The 17266-nt window shown below is 41.9% G+C and overlaps 1 protein-coding gene across 2 annotated transcripts in view; it reads left to right on the forward strand.

The window, feature by feature from the left end:
- RARB (retinoic acid receptor beta) overlaps positions 1-17266 on the forward strand; it is a 313192-nt gene that overhangs the window by 214822 nt on the left and 81104 nt on the right. The window contains exon 1 of one of the 2 annotated variants that reach the window (XM_066320005.1): positions 7083-7822. The exons of the other annotated variant lie outside the window; for it this stretch is intronic. Coding sequence (XP_066176102.1) covers positions 7666-7822 — 157 coding nt within the window. The 5' untranslated portion in view covers positions 7083-7665. Of the gene's footprint in view, positions 1-7082; positions 7823-17266 lie in introns of those variants that run through there. 2 annotated transcript variants of the gene reach the window in all.

Below are 17266 nucleotides of genomic sequence, written 5' to 3' on the forward strand. Positions count from 1 at the left end.
ATTTCAGACTGGACGTCATTGATGGTGCCATTGCTTGTTCTGAATGCAAATGGGGTGCAGCCCAGCCTGACTTTTCCTGAGATCTCATCTATATTTGAATGTTACACTGGTATAACAATATAGGGTGAGAAAGCAGTTGCTTTTTGAAAGAGTGTTACCTATCACAGCCCAGTTACTGTAGTAAAAAAGGAATATACGGAATCTCTTACCTGCTCAACAGTAGTTACACTATGATAACCTGTATGCTTGTAAAACTGACCCCCCTTAGTAAAGTTTATTTTTCAGGCTACATCAATAAAGTTACAGTGATAACAGTATCCCTCAGAGGACATGTGCCCTCAGTTAATTCACACATTATTGATGCCACATGTTCTACAAAAGAAACCAGACATCTATTTGCTAAATATATACCTCAGTTTCTGGGTAATTCTGCCTCATTTACAACAAAAATTGACGCAGGCTGTTCCCAAACAGAAATCACATCTGCATGACAGAAACAAAGGTGTGAAAAGTACAGTGTGTTAGGGCAACAGGCAGAGTGGAGGTGTTGGCATGATGACCATCACTACCAGCAGATTTCAGGCAATGTCACCACATTGTCACTGCTGTCATTACACCTGCTAGCCAGGTGGCTATGCCAGCACATTTTCCAGTCACCCCTTGATTCTTCTTTCTAAAATACTCGGAGATAGGATACTAGGCTGTTCTTTCAGTGTTTGATGTAGGCTTGGGAACCAGCTAAGTGGGAACTGGATTGTCATGAATACTCATGTTAAGCTGCTGAGCATGGATCTATTGCAGTTTACATCCATGGCACGATCCAGTCCAATCTGCATTAGGCTTTATGTGACCAGAGCTCTGCTCAAGTGTGTGTCAGCCATCTCAGGCCTCTGCTATCCCTCTATATAGGTTGTCCTTGTCAGCAGTGCAGGAGCACAAGCCTTAAATGCTGCTTAAGTCTGACTTAAATGAAATAGGGCTTGGGTAAGGTTTAGTCTTTGTTAGGATATATGTATGTTTTGAGCTGGAGTTCCAGTCACTGCTTGGTAACTTTGGTCTTTTTCTGGAAGAAAGCCTTTGGGGCTAACTTTTCATCAAGAGTTTAAGCTGCAATTAGTGAACCTGTAGAAGGAGTACAGTTGTCCTAATTTATATTCTGGTTCTGGTTACAGCTAGGGTGGTAAGATGCCTATGTTTGGAACTCCCATTTATTCTGCATGTTCTCAGATTATTTATTCATACATTCTGAGATACCTTTCAGGATATCAGAACATCAGGAAATACTATCCTTTTGTTGGGTAACTTTCTTTTTTCTACCTCCTTAAAAAAAGGCAGGAACAAAGTAGTTACTTGAACAGCCTTGTTGAATCTCTGTTTTGGTTTTAATGGGGCTCTGTACTCTTTTGCCTTCAGCCAATCATAACCATATTCAGCATATAGGAAACTTTATTGTTAATAGTAGTATTCTCCACGGTTTAATAGTCAACATTTTTACTTGCTCTTCTGCTCTTTCATACATCTTGATTCTGCTTAGGTTTTATAGATCTCCCAACCTTCATTCTTCCTGGATTATATAATGCAATGTGTCAGTGCCATGCATGGCACTCCAGTTACCCCAGCATTTCCATTATAATTCTATTTTTTGAGGGATTTATAGGCTAGCAGTAAAAATCTCTTTCTTGGCTAAACCTTGAAACAGCAGTTTCTAGTCATTTAAAAAGAAAACAAAATGAAACAAACTCTTTTTTCCTTACTTCTGGTTTTTTCTGGCAACCATTTAGCAGTGGTGTTTGCACTGCAGGATCCTCATAAACAGCAAGTGTAGATTCAATATGTAGCCAGTGTTTAATCTAATAATGTTCTTTTCTTTTATATCCTTCAAAAATGCATGTCATCCCCTCTTCATGCATATGATGTCATTGCCTCTTTGCCAACCTTTCAGGAGCCTGCAGCCATCAGCCTCTGGGGCCTCAAAAAGGTGAAGTTTGGTCTCTCTTTTATTTGCAACATGGATGAGTTTTACAGTGGTTTTTTGTTTATTTGCTTTTTAAAAGTTATCCTTCTTTATCTCAAAGCCTAATGGCTTACTATCTACTTCTGTATCACAGGGGTACAAATTTATCACAATCCAAAAAGACATTGGCTACATATGACTATCTAGAATATCAGAGGTATTACAGAAAAAATTTTTGGAAGGGATATTAAATCTCATGCTATAATGCTTAAGTGATCTGCTCTTAGAGAATAGGCTATTAGAGGACCTATGGGTGAGTTATACTTCACCAATCACTAGGGATTCCTGTATTTTCCTTAGAAAGATCTAGTAGCAGCCACTTTTAGAAATGGATTGCTGAGCCAGATACACTTCCAGTTTTATCATGTAGGGCAGTCCTCTTCCCCTGGCTCCAGGCCAAAGGATTGTATGGATTCTAAGAAACATGGTTGTATGCTCAAGTTTGTGGAGATGAATTATTTTTATAGCCTGTAAGTTAAGCAATCAGCTTTAAAGGCATCTTTACAAATACATATCCACTGATTAAAACAGACAAAAAAGCCTTTATCAGCAAGTGATTTGCAGACTGGTTGCATGCCTGAGTTCTGGGTCTGGAGATGACTAACTCTGCTTTTCCCATCTAAAATAAAATACTGCTATGCACTGAATTGTCTTTCACCAGTTGCTGTTATATTTCAGGCCTGAAATAATTCTTCCTGTAAGTGCAAATTCCTGGTTCGGTCATTGCAAACTGTGCATAGTAGTGTACAGCAGACTGAAGAAACCCCCTTTTTACTTAATTTCACTGTGTTTCATGATTTTTCCATGTCATTTGTGCCATTTCATGCCAGTAATTTTACTGTTTTACTTTCTCCAGCGCAATTCTTGCTCACAATTGATACCCATTTCCTAGAACTACCTTGGAGTTTTAAATATTCTGCCATTCTCTTGTGACCTTATAATTTTCTTCCCCATAATTTTTTGACATCATTCAAGACATGAAGAAAGCATCCTTCAACACTAAAAACTACATGTAGTGAAGGGGGAATTCAGGTTTTCAGATTTTTCTGATTTGTATCACGAGTTGGAGGGAGGGGAAAAAAAATTTCCAAGGCAGGCAAGTACTGTTTCATATTAACATCTATCGTCAATGAAGAGGTAAAAATCAAAGCCCCTGTGTGTGAGGCAGGGTTAGTGAACTGCCAGTGATTCTCCCAGCAACTGACACAAAGGAATCTGTGAGTATCAAAGCTGAGGCAGCAAGCTTAGTGTCAGCTCTTGCCTAGGGAGTAGAAGAAAACATCACTTTGTCTCTGCTTTCACTGCTTAAACACACACATCATTCACTAGTAACCATTTACTCTGCTGTCAAAACTGTTTCAAGAGAGTGCTACATTTGATTAATAGTAAAATGCATGCAAAAGAAAAAGAAGTCTGCTTCCCCTGAGGTGCTTAGTTGGGGAGAATTTCTGTGTGCACTTCTTAATTTTTCCATCCTATAAATATGCCTGTAATGTTCCAGAAGTGCTCTGTTGCTTCTAGTAAAGTCATTTTTATTAGAGAGCCTGGTGCACTCATCCTAATTCTAGTTAATGCTCTCTCTCTCTCAGTGAAGCACATTATGGCATCCTCAGCCTCTTGTACTAACAAAAAAGTGACCAACACAACCATGTGCGCACTACATGATTCATAGTGCTGCTTTCTGAATTGTCCAGTGGGTAATTGCAGTACAAAAACCAGAGAAACAGATGTAGACCCTAAACCTTGGCTGTAAATTTTTTGTTTTATGATTATGGGTTTCAAATGTGCTATGTCACACTGACAAATATACAGTAACACCAGAGGAAATAGATTTCTGACTTGAACTTGTGCTTTTTATTTCACTTATAGCTAAGAATATGTTTATTGTAAAGTTTCTGCTATCACAGTCTGAGAGAAAACAGATCAAAGCATTGATGTGAAACCACCATTTCTTTGCAGGGATAAAGTCAAAGATATTGGAGAGCTGTTGCCTCCTTGCACCTCTGTGGGTGCTGGGTAGGCACTTAAAATATGTGGCAATACTTAAGGTTTCATTACATTTGAGCTAGAGGACTATTAGTTAGCACAATAATTATTATTAGTCCTGATCTAAATCAGAAAACACTCCCCATTTCATGAATGTAATTTTTCCTGATACTCTGTTGAAGAAAAACAAGTATTGTGCTATGTCAAAGTGAAATAAGAGATGCATAGGTTACTGTGTTGTAGAAATAGTGTGTGAGCAAACCACTGAGCTATTTGAGGAATTTTTAAATTACATGTGCATTAAGTAATAAATATCAGTACAACTACTATTTGTAACAAAGCATGAGGAGCTACCTGGCTCATTTTGATACAGGGAGAAAAAGCAGTCTTTTTCCAGTTTGTACAGACTTAAGTGTCAGTTCCCGACATTCACTTTCAGAAGTCACCACTCTACATTTTGAGGTACAGCCAACAGGTATTATTTTTGAATATGGTATTAAAAGACTGCTAATGGGATAAACATGACTGTATTTCTGTTTGTCTGATTCTGTTTACTTTTAACTCACATAGGCAACATGTTTTTCTTGGCATAAGCTTAAACTGTTCCAAGAACCCTGGTCCCCACAAAAAGCTGTTTTCTCCCTAAATTGGAGACTGAAAAAAACATACTGTGTTTTGTGTCATCCTTTCCAGTTATTTTTGTGGTGATACATTACGTATTCCAAATTTCTCGTGCATCCTGTGTCGTCTGGTTAGAAAATAACTGTCTGTTAATTTAGCTTTGCTATTCCAAACTAAACTGTAGCAATGTAGCCAGCCAAGATTTAAAAAAAAAAAAAAAAAAAAAAAAAAAAAAAAAAAAAGTTTAGCCACTTTTCCACTTGGCTATTTTAATGCAACAAACACTGTTTTTTGCTGTGCTGAAATAGTTTAAACAAGCCGTCCCTGAAGGATGGCTTTTTCAGTAAGCGTATGCTGTGCATAAATTTTAGATTAGAGTGTCAGAGGCTTCAACTGCAGGAGTTCAGGCTGGGGGAGGACACCCCAAAGGGCTGAGAAAGTCCTTAAAAAGTCCTTTGAAAAGATGCTGTTAAACTCCAGCATTTGTAACTCTTCTGCCTGAAGGGCAGAGGGAAAGAGAGGCTGCCTGCTGCAGGGACAACTCTCTCTCTCTCGTTGAGGGGGGAAGGAGGCTAAGAAAAGCTTTTGTTTTAATCTCTTCTAAAGGATTTGCTTCCAGATTGCAGCAGGTCTTTTTGCTGGCCGCTGGTTTTCAATGTGGGTATATCAGTTTCAGGGAACAAGCGCGTGTGCTGTGTGGGGGATTTATTTTGAGGTTTGGGTTGGTTTTTTTTTTTTTGTTTTTTTTTTTTTTTTTAATTCTTGAATCTGTGTGAAAAGTTTTGTTAATACAATCTGCAGGCATTGTCAGAGAGCTTTCGGTTCATCAAAGGACTTTTTGTGGAGAGGGGACACCACATCCATTAAAGTGGCCGCGCAGGTCCCAGGGTGAGTCTCTCTCCAGCATTTCTTTATGGTTGCCAGTGGTGTGCCATGCCTGCTCAGTGTGCCCCTCTCTGCCCGACTCCTAGCTTGGGCTTTGCAAGAAATGGGCAATAATCAAATGTTCCATTTTCTAGTTTCTGCACCTGAGCTTGCCTTGGAGCGGGGAAGCAAGGCTCCCGTGTGCCTTGCTCCTGGATTGATGCTCACTGCTGGGGCTGAGGTGGCTTGGCTTATTCGTTTAAAATTAAAGCGCGCATGTGGTTATTGAGCTCATGTCCTTCCCACTGGGGCAGAGGGAGTGTTTCCAGGCTGTTGTTTTTAATTTTAAAATTGTCCATAGGGATAAGAACTGGTGGAAGCCTCCATGGAGTCTTTCTCGGTGAACAAGATTTTGGAGGAGGTAGTTGCCTACGTAAAAAGCACCGAGCTCTCCGCTGGCTTCGTGCAAGTGGTGGGCCCGCAGAGGGCTGGCTGGGCATCGCGGCCACAGGTTTGGGAAGCCTCTGACGCCTAGAGCCGTGAGGGAGGGCCGCCGGCGGCGTGGTTCAGCGCAGCCCGGAGTGGGTGGGAGCAGCCCCTTGCCCTCAGAGTGGCTGTGGGAGCTTGGCCGGGGCCGCCTGCCCCAGGGAGGTCTCCCCGCTCCGCGCCATGGGCTGGGCCCTGCTCCCCGTGGATTAGCTCGTGGCCTTTCTCCCCTCCCGGGGAGCTGGGGCTCATTAGCCCTCTGAAAGCTGATACAGCCCCTCCGGGGCCACACGAGCGGCCCCAGCCCCTCTCTGCTAATCAGAGACAGGCAGGACCCGGCGGCGGCGGGGCTGGGGAGGGAGAAGAGGGGATGCGTGGCTTCTTCCTGCCCTGGGCTCGGTGGTGGGGACAGAGCCGCCCGGGCAGTGCCAAATCTGACCCATCGGGGAAGCCAGGGAGCGCTAGGTGACTTAGGAGCCAGGGTGAGGGATGGATGGTACGGAGAGATGGGGCCTGACTCGCCTCGGCCCGGGAGGGACGGGCCCCTGCGATTCCCCGCTGGGAATGGGGCTGGCACCGGCCACAGTCCCTGCGAGCGGTATTGAGCGGGGTCCCCGCGGGTGGCACGGAGCGCGGTCCCCGCCGGCGTGTGCCGGGATGAGGCTGCTCCCGAGCCCAGCCCGCCAGCCCAGCAGCTGGGACGGAGCCCGTGTTCCTGGCTGTGGAACAGCGGCAGCGCCTGCGCCTCGCTCGTGGCCTCTCCGGGGAGGAAAGGAATGTGTGTGTGTGTGTGAGTGAGGGAGGGGGGCACAGAACTTTCAGCAAATTGAGCTGGAATTTTCAAATTCTCCGTTCCCTGCAACCGCTGAAAACACCGCTGCTTTACTTCCCACCCCCTTCCCCTCCTCCTCGTTGTTGTGGTCGGCGCCTTTTTTTTTTTTTTTTTTTTTTTAATTACTTTATTATTTTGGATCTTTTTGTAAATTGCGCTCCCCGTCCGCACCCGCCCGCTCGGCGGCCGCGGGGCGACTCCGGCAGGGCTGGGGCTCGCCTTTGCCTGCCCGCCCGCCTGCCTGGCTTTTTTGCAGGGCTGCTGGGAGTTGTGAAGGCGTGTGAGAATCCTGGGAGCTGGTGATGTCAGACCGCTTGGGTCATTTGAAGGTTAGCAGCCTGGGAAGGGTTCACGGAAAGTTCACTCGCATATATTAGGCAATTCAATCTTTCATTCCCTGTGACACAAGTAGTAGGAAGTGAGCTGTTCAGAGGCAGAAGCATCTATTCACGGCCGAGGGGGATCCCGAGCCTCCACCGGAGCTGTTTTATGCCGGGGAGGTGGGCGATTGGCACGGCGTGGGACGCGGCACGCACCCGGCAAGAGCCCCAGGAGCTGGACTGACTCTCAAGAAATTTTGGGGGGAAATTGATGGTAGCTAAAACTTGGAATGCGGCTCGCATCCCCCCATCTTGCTGGATTGGCTGGGCAGCCTGGAAAATGGTAAATGATCATTTGGATCAATTACAGGCTTTTAGCCGTGTTGTCTGTCATAATTCATGATTCTGGTCTGGGAAAAAGACCAACAGCCTACGTGCCAAAAAAGGGGCAGAGTTTGATGGAGTTGGGTGTACTTTTATGTGCCATTTTCCTCCACACCTAGAGGAAAGCACTTTTGCAGGCATTCTGTGCAGGGGGAATCATGTTTGACTGTATGGACGTTCTAGCAGTGAGCCCTGCTCAGATGCTGGATTTCTACACTGCGAGTCCGTCTTCCTGCATGCTCCAGGAGAAGGCTCTCAAAGCATGCTTCAGTGGATTGGCACAAACAGAGTGGCAACACCGGCACAGTGCTCAATGTAGGTCCCAACTGTTATTTTCCACTTTAAAGCAATTACTATTATTATAATTGTCGTTGTTGTTATTTATTTTATTTATTTACTTGCATGTATTTAAAAAAGAAAGACTGGTAATTAAGCGCTGAGGTAATGAGGGGTGGGGTGAGTTTTTGTGCAAAATGTGGTTTGCAAGCTTTTTTTTTTTTTTTTTTCTCCTTTTGGCAAGAAAGGAAAAAGGAAAGAAGCACCGGACTTCTTTCTGTTTATTCCTTCTCATGTGGCATATTGATCCTAACAACAGTTGTGGAGCCAAACAGGAACACATAAAATTGTAATGTAATACAGCAAATACTTGCAAAACTCCAACCAGTGAAAGACGAATTTACATAACATCTCTGTGGTAGCTTCCCCCCCCCCCCCTCTTAATCTAATTTTGTAGCACATTTGCTAATCAGGATGCATGTTGTCTTGAAGTGCATTTTAGCAGAGCAGCCAAGTAAATTAAAACGTTGATCTCTACAGTTCTTGCAAAGATGTGGAATTGCAGTGGTTAGGTGCCATTCCAAAAATCAGACAGTAGTTACAAGTTTCCGAAGAAAAGGCAATATTTCTTTGTACTGACCTTGCTGCCACCTTTCTTCTTCACTTTGTTGCTCTAAGAAGTTGCTGTTTTGCTAGAAAACTACTTACTGTGAACACCCTTTGAGTTTAACCATCAATTATTTCCATACCTTGAGATTCAGACAGCGATGCACTGTTAACAGAAGAGTGAGAGTTAGTGGTAGGACACTTCAGAAATGTGCTACTATGTTATAGGGTCTTGATTTGTTGCTGAAATATGTAGATGATAAACAATAGCAGTATTTTAACACCTCCTTTTCAAGTTTGAGAAATGACAAAAAGTGCCAGAAAACATCACCTTATACCATGCTTAAAAGCTTGCAGGATGCTTCACTGCTCTGACGGTGATTTAGATAAATGACTTGGCTATCTATCAAAATGTTTTTAGCACGCTCTTGGACACTTCAATACGCCATTAACTGTATAATGCTGTTGGAAATTTCTGTTTTGCGGTATGTTAAAAAGTTAACTAGCAATTAGAAGAGTTCTCCCTTCGACATTTCAAAGGGGTGGAGTAGGTAATTGAAAAACAAATTTAAGAGTGTTTGGTGTTAGTGTGTTTCACTCGGCTCAGAAGTTTTCAGACACCATATGACATTTGTGTGGGCTGAGTAATGAAAACAGAATTGTAAAAATCAGTGACTAGCAGCCTACAACACTGCAAATGTTTTGATGTCTTTACAATTAAAAAGAGTCTGTGAAGTTCAGCATGGGATATTTCTTTTCTTTGCACTGTTTTCAAAATGCTTCAAACAAAATATGAAACAAAGCTTTTACTTCAAAATAGTGTTACTAGCTATGGGAGAGCGTCAGCTAGCAAAAACAAAAATTCAAACCAGATGTTTTACTAAAAAGGCGTTTTCCTCCTTTCATGGTTTAAACTTTAGTATAACTTCAGTGGTGATATTGCGGAAACTTGGAATTAAATAAACTTTCCTGGAGTAGGAGGCATATATACTGTCGCTAAAAGCTTACCCTTGCAAAATATTCTTTAAATAACTCCTGGCTTTAAAATGTCCTGCTCTTTCTCTTGTATCTTGTTAATACCTAGAAGCAGGATTGTTAAAAACAAAATATATGGTGTTTGTTCTTGGGCAAGTTAAACACAGGATTACCCTTATCAGAATGGAATGAGTGGTAAATATGTCATTTGCCTAGGGCCTGTGATAAGAGACAAGTGTTGATAACAGAAAAGTTTAGCTAATCAAAGAAACTCATATTAAGAAGAGTAAATAAAAATACAGGAAAATTCGTTCAGGAATCCAGTCTTGTAACTTTGTAAACTGTGGGATTAATCTTCACTGCATGGGAATTTAAAATCGGGCCGAAACCTGAATCATAATACAGTGGTTGTAATTTGAACTGTGAAAGTTAATGGTATAGAAATGTGGAAAAACAGTTTAGTTAGAGTACAAATTAAGATTTTCTGTTTGAAATCTTAGAGCAAGTTTTGTTTTCAGTTTTAAGAAAGTGTAAGCAGTTTATGCATGAATAAATATATTATAAACGGATTTTGAAATACCAGAATTCTTCCAAAGTGTAAGATTTTTATCTTGCATCTCATGGAAATATGACAGAACTAGAATTTTTGTGATCCAGAAAGCTTTAAATAGTTTGAAGGTTGACCAGTGCTTATAAATACAAGAATAGCAATGTTTAGTTCTAACTCTAGCCTTTCCTGATTCTCCAGTTTTAAGGAGATCTCTGTGATTTGATGTAATAATCAAATTTTGTAATTGTTAGAAGTGTGATAGGGTTTTTTTGGTCTAATTTGTTGTTTAATTTTTGGCTCTGAAAAAAAAAAAAAAAAGTACACCTGCAGCCATTGCCTTAGGCCTTAGAAATATAGCTTTGATAGAGACGTGATCGTAGAGTAAAAGGTAAATGGTTGTTGAGGGAAAAGGACATGGATAGTGCAAACTCAGAGCAGGCCAGTAACAATTCCAGACAGTATCAGGGTTTCAGCTGAAATGCTGGCAAAATTGGCCATTGCAGGGTTTAGGGCGGAATGCTGTAGGTCTCCAACTTCAGCACATCTTCCGTACGTTAATCCTGTTACAATTCACTAAGCTAGTGCACTCCTGCAGCATCATGAATTTTCTAGTCCATGAGGGTCTGCAAAGTAAAAATAGAGGATAAGATGCAACCCAAACATGACCTTAACTTGTGTGGTATTTTTTTCCTCTCCCCTGTGGGAGGAAAAACCTGCCCTGGGTTTGCAACGCAACTGTTAGCCACTGCATATTGCACGGTGTGTTACAAGAACACAAAAAACCCCCCTGGCTTTGCACTGGTATTAGTTTATGTTTTATGTGATTCTAGTTACATTGTTGTAGATTTAAAATGAGATTGTTTGTTTGCGAAGAAAATTCTGCACTCAGAAATGAGACTAGAACCTACTGCCCTTCTAATCGTAATTCGTTCTCGCGCCTTTTGTTGTAAGATAAAAAGCAGGTTGGTATAATTAAATTAGACAAGGATAGTTCTTAAGAGGGCAAAAGAGTTAAGATTGCAAGAATGAGTAATTTATAGTTTCTTAAGTAAATTAGAATATTCTGCTCTCTTGTTGTGCAGTGGCAACAAATACTGAGAGAAAATCACTTTTTTAATTTTTGGTGAAACGTGAGCTAACTAAATACTGCGGAAGTGGGAACAGGACAGGTCCTGAGAGAGGAGCTGCAAAGAATGGAGATCTGACCTTGGAAAAGCCCATTAAAAAAAGTCTTCATTAGTCTTCATTAATTAAACAGGCAAAAAACCAAATGAGCAGGCCCAAAACAAGAGTAAGTTTGTTTGGCATTATGTAGTGTTTCAGTTAATTATATCAAGTAGATGACTACTGCCTACTGCATTTCCTTAGGGTTAGAAACCTAAAAAATTTGATGAAATCAAAAGTTATGGACATGGCAGCAGAACACACTGGGATGTTGAGGCGCACGTAGTATACAGTTCTTATTTCAGTTTGGTAGGAGGTGTTTGCCTAGAGAGGAGCTAGTGGGTATTAACTTTCAGAAAGTTCGTGAAGATGGGACTCCCGAAAGCAATGCGTTGTCCTTCAAAATTCTGGATTATTGCAATGTTTGGGTCAGGTTCCCATTCCCTGCCAGCACTGGAAACATCTGTGTTCCACAAAAATAAAAAAAAAAAAAAAAAAAAAAAAAAAAAAAAAAAAAAAAAAAAGCGCTCACTACTTTATTTTCTTTCATCTTTCTGAATTAAAAAACAAACATTTTGAAGTGAAGGACTTGTAATCTGCATTCCCAAGTATCAAATTGCTGCAGGTGTGTTTGCTAGTGCCCAGAAGGCAAGATCTGTTTGAACCAGGTTATTTTCTTTGAAGTTCATCTATAAACTTTACAGCTAAATAGCTAGGACTGATTTGCTTTGGGATAGAGTCTTTGTTTAAATTTTTATACGTCTAGCTTAATGCTCTGAAATATGTGATGAAAAAAATGTTTGTTTCTGATCAAGTTCATTAAAAAAAAATATGGGTGGGGACATTTTTCTTCCAAAATAACTGAAAGGGGAAAACTACTCTCTACGTAGGCTGTGATGGAGTTAGTCTGATTCGGCTGCTGGCACAGGAAAACTCTAATGGACACTCACCACTGTCAAAAACTCCTGCAGACAAAAATGATGAGAGGCTTTCACTGGTGAAGTCAGGGTGGGATAAGCTTGGAGGAAAAGCAATGTATCTTTGGGTGACTCCCTGCTTGCCTAATGAGTCTGTGCAGCAAAGGTGCAACTTGTCAGAACAAAGCCAGGCTTCTGAGGCGATGCCTTGAAGAGGGTTACGGGGAAGTTAAGGAGTTGAAAGAGGGAGATAGTGTTTCAGACAGCGAAGTTAGTCATCCTCACATCCAGTTAAATCCCTACTTACTGCTGAGCGGTTTTTGTTAACCGTGTGTGCGTCACGCCAGCCCCGCAGCGCGGCCAAGCCGAGGGGCTTTGCTCGGGGGAGCGAGGCGCCCTGCTCGGCGGATTACGGTCCCACCTCCCCGAAACACGCCAAGTGACTGGTTTTGCTCAGGTCTAATTTATATACCGCCCTTTACGCAGCCCATGAAGTGCGGCTGTGTTACACAGCCAGCATTTAGATTTGGGAGCGGGGCTGTGAAAGGGACATTGTGCTCGGAAGGACTGCTGTCTGCCGCGGTCGGCCACGCTATGCCCCGTCCTATTGAGACCTCAAAAGCAGAGCACAGCTGTGATGAGTTTCCAGATCTGTTTGGCCGTGGGGACCGGCCCTGGTATGCGTGCGAGCCGGGGGGGGATCATCCCTCTCCTCTCGCAGTTTCTGCCGGGGGGGCTGGCAGCAGCTTCTGAGCAGTGAATTTACAGGGGCGGGCGGCCGGGGCCAAATTAGTTGTGGTTTCAGAGGGCTTTCCAGAGCTTTGCTAGGCTGTAGCACGCAGCCCCATGAGGAAGGATATCAGTTGATGTATAAAATGGCCAAGGAACTTCGGTAAATAGACTTTACCCTTCAAATCCAGAGGTCCTGGCAGCGGCTGTGCGGGAGGGTGGGGTTGTACTTTTCCCCTTCCTGTACTTGGACACTTTTGATTATCCAGACTTTCTGGGGCTGAGCAGGGCTGCCTAATAACAAAGCCTGCATAATATAATTGCCTAAATAGGCCTATTGTCCTTTTCAAGTCACTGTGCTGTGAAATCTTTCAACTTTTTGCTGAAAATGTTGCATCTAACGTTTAGATGGCTTAGTGGCTGCAGCGAGGAGGGGATCTTTTACCCTCCTTTCTCACTGCTGAGTGGTTGAGAAGCTGATTATATTCCTGCCCCCTATTGATGTTTACTCCTTTTGGGAGGCAAATATTTTAGCCCCTTCTGGCAGGGTAAACTGCCAAAAGTAATAGGCCTGGAAATACAAAGCTATGATTGATTTTGACCTTTGCTCATGTGCATGAAGTCTGTCCCCATGCACTGTGACCCATGCCACTTCTTGCTGAAATCCAAGCCCTTTCAAACCAAATGGAACCACGAAAATACAAGCCGCAAAATGCTCAAAACTATTCTTAAGTAACAGAATAATCATTTTCCTCAGTGCTTCAGGAAAAGTATAGACAGGAGGGTAACAAAACTGGATTTTCTAGCAGGCAAACCAGGAGTAATGTCTTACTGCTGCCACCTTTTTATGGAACCGTATTCCAGGTATGAAAGAAACAAACTGATATAATGTGGAAGTACTTCTGTGCAGTTTTTGGTCACAGGAATCCTAGTTGCTTCTTCTGTTTGTAATCTGTAAACAACTTGCATCCAAACCCAAGGATTTTAAACTGTCTTTTTAAAAATAATCAAAGCTCTGGGATTTTATTAATTTGCCCTTGCATGAGCAAATGTGTTTCAGAAGTTAAGAATGTCAGGAACAGTAGCCTAAAGTTAGCATCCTAAATCCACATTTCATGGCTTCATTTCCAAATATGCTGAGCATCTAGGAGCTCCCTCAGCACTTTTTAAAACAGGCCATATATTTGAATGATCAAATACTATTTAAAACCTTCATTTAATATTAAAAATGTTTGCAGGACTGTTCCACTTCCTCCAAACTACATGAAAAAGTAATTCAATGGCAGCATTCACAACATCAACAGTGAAAATAGAGACACTTATATGAGAAAGCAGGACTTGCTTATAAAAATATGTTACTCTCTTTCCATAAATTTACAAATCAACTGAGTTTTTTTTTCCTTGTATTTTGTCTGACTCACAGGTTTTTTTCAATTCTCTGTTTGCTTCTCTGCAATAAAGTCTGCTCAGCAGATATTAATTGCAGTATAGATTTTAATAGCTAGATTATCTCCTTCATATATTCACTTATCATTTGCAGCTGCTCAGGATTGCTTTCCCAGTGGCAGCGAATTAATATGACTTTGGTCACTGTGCATTTTGCTTATTTGGATGGGAGGGGGGGAGGGAGGAGGGGAAATCTAGCTTTCTTCAGCTCATTTTAGTAATCTGAATAGGAGCGTAGAACTTGCATCATGTGACAGGGCAGCTCACCAGCATGGGGTCCCTGTGTGAGAACCTCCCTTGTACATGACAATCTGATAAGGATATCATGTGGTTTAGAAACACATTCCCACAATGTTCACTTCTTTGTCTCTTTATTTGGGAGTGGGTAGGAAAAAGACTTTTAACAAACTAGTGCTGGCCCTTGTATAACTGACCCCACTTTCTTTTAGTGTTCTGTTTGAGCCTTGCAGCTTCTTCAAATACTTTTGTTAAGAGAGATGGAAATATAATCCAGCAAGTCTGTGTTAAAGAATCCTAGACACAAAGTATATAATATACCTTCTGTTGCCCTTGGACAAGGTGATTTTTCTTTCCCCTGCTTATACCATATATAAACTGAATATTATAAAACCATGGAAGTTAAACATACACATGCGGGCGACACTTGTATAGGTTTAATAGGTTAAAGCTTGGATGAGTATTTATAAATTCTCAGAGTGCTCTGGATCTTCACCGCTAAGGACATGATGTTAGAGTCCATCCATAGTTTGGAAGGATTTCCGTTTTATGCACTTTCTGTGACTTGCATTTTACCCTGTAAGTGCATCCTCTAAGAAAAGAAGCAGAGAAATGTCTCGCAACAAAGAGATTTTTTTTAGCACTGCTTAGTTTCTTTTAATGGTTTGGAGGATCTCTTTCCATTGAACCATAATATTTTTCTCTAGGCTCGCACTGTATTTTTAGCAAGGATCTTTGAACAATAAAATGACAAACTAAGAATGTCTTTGTCTTTTACAGCCTTATCTAGTGAAGCACTTAAATGCAGTCAACCCTCCACCCTCGATTTTAATAAGTTTCAGAGACAGAGTGGTTGTATGAGTGAGACTTCGGTGTATTTATGTACTGGCACTTTTAGGAAATACCAGTAAAAGTTCATGTCACTGTGCTGGATGTTCAGCACAGTGAACATCCAGCATCTCTTCTTAAAAGGAAAGAAGGATCATTCTTCTTTAAAGATGCGTAGCTGAAGTGTGGCACAATTAAACAGGATGACCAGTGTTGCACGAGCCAGTGTTGCACAAGCTGGAGACAAAACCCACAGTTTGATTTAACACAGATTTCCTTCAGTGGGTGCTTTGATTATAGAAAGCCATTTGTGCCTGTAAGATAGAAACAGTGGAAGAAATGGCTGAATTACTGCTTCCCCAAAACCAAAACCAAAAAACCAAACCAACCCAAAACAAATCAAAAGAAAACAAATTAAAACAAACAAACAAAAAACCCAAAAACCAAAAAAACCCAAAAAAACCCCACACCCCACCATAACATTTAAAGAACACAAAAAGTCTCTTGATTCCTGCAATTATTATTTTACTTTTTTTAAATCTAAATGCAGCTTGATGTAATTCCTGAAGTGGCCATTAAACCAGCTTTGCCAGTTCTCTCTACCAGGCTGGCTGATGACACAGCACATCATATAGAGGTGTGTGTCTCATCTCCTCTGAGAGTTCCTTCCCCTTCCAGTCCTGTACCAGAATCACTCCTCTGCCAGCTGGTGACTGATACCAAGAGGATTTCTAGGTTCTTGCATGATAAGTGAATGTAACAACATCTGAATTGATTTAAATATTTCACTTGTTCACAAATACCAATTTGGGACAGAGGTGTTCAGGCACGGCGCAGCTGCACCCTGGCTTATGGGGGTCTTAGAGCCTCCAGCACTTTTGTTCCCCTGTGGGCAGAGCCCAAGGCATGAAACAGCCTCCTCTGCCACTTTAATTCTCGTCTTCTACTCAAAAACTCTCAAGACCAGGGTTGCCTGTCTTTCCAAGACTGAGCGTTCGCTCTCATATGAAGAAAAAGGAGTTGGAAATCTGTGTCACAGTGCCATCTGGCGATACCTGACACCCAGACCTCCCCTTGGGCAAGGACTGTGGATCTGCAAGGCAGATGCTTCCCCCAGGACCTTGGTTTAGGCTCGGGGAGGTGCCTATGCCCCGCAAAGCTTGACTCTCTCTCGGGATTTTGCACTCTTCTCTGGATTGCTCTAATCAAAGGTCCTAACTTCTCTACAAACTTTCCCTCCTTCACAGAGATCCACCCTCACTGATCCACCAGCCTGCAGGTTTTGGCTTAGGGCACAAGAGAAAGGACTGGCTAAAATGCCACGCATGGGTGAACTTTTTTTTTGTTAAGATCAGGTCCTGAGCTTGGGGGTTCTTTCTTTGGTTTTAAGCCATTGTTCGTACTTTCAACTTTTGGTCTGAGGAGGTTTTGCTTTTTCCCCTCTCATCTTGGCAGAGTAATCCTTAGCATTGCTTTGTTTGTTTGAGTTTCCTCTTTTCATTCAGCTGGGGAAGAAATTTTATTAGTTACTGGATGAGGGTATATGTCAAATCCTCCTTAGAGGTTAAGTGGAAAGTCTTGGACTTTCTAAAGATCTTTCTGGTTACAGTCCACACTTTGAACACTAAGTGTTCAAACACTAACTGAACATTCTGTAGAATGCAGAACAAATGGCAAATCACCTATGTCTTTCAGTGTCTTTGATGAGGGGGGCTAACAGGGCAAGCTATTTTTCCCAAGTCTTCATCCCCTAGTGAACCTCTGCCTTCCTCTCCATTTGGAGAGCACATTCCAACTGTGTTTTTCTAGTTGCACACGTAGTCACATGCTATGTTAGGTTAGGTATGTGAACTGCTCATCTTTGTATGCTTTGTGTGTATTGCCACATTCACTTGTCTGACACCACACCAAGAAGGATCCATTATCTCCCTGAAGTTTTTTGAAAAGAAGCCTTCAGCTGCCTGCAAGAAGTTAGAGCTGACTCATATCCTTCTGTGTTTTTTGATTTTTTTCTTTTCCTTATCTGAATCC

The sequence above is a fragment of the Sylvia atricapilla genome, chromosome 1 (assembly GCF_009819655.1).
Source record: "Sylvia atricapilla isolate bSylAtr1 chromosome 1, bSylAtr1.pri, whole genome shotgun sequence".
Taxonomy (NCBI): domain Eukaryota; kingdom Metazoa; phylum Chordata; class Aves; order Passeriformes; family Sylviidae; genus Sylvia; species Sylvia atricapilla.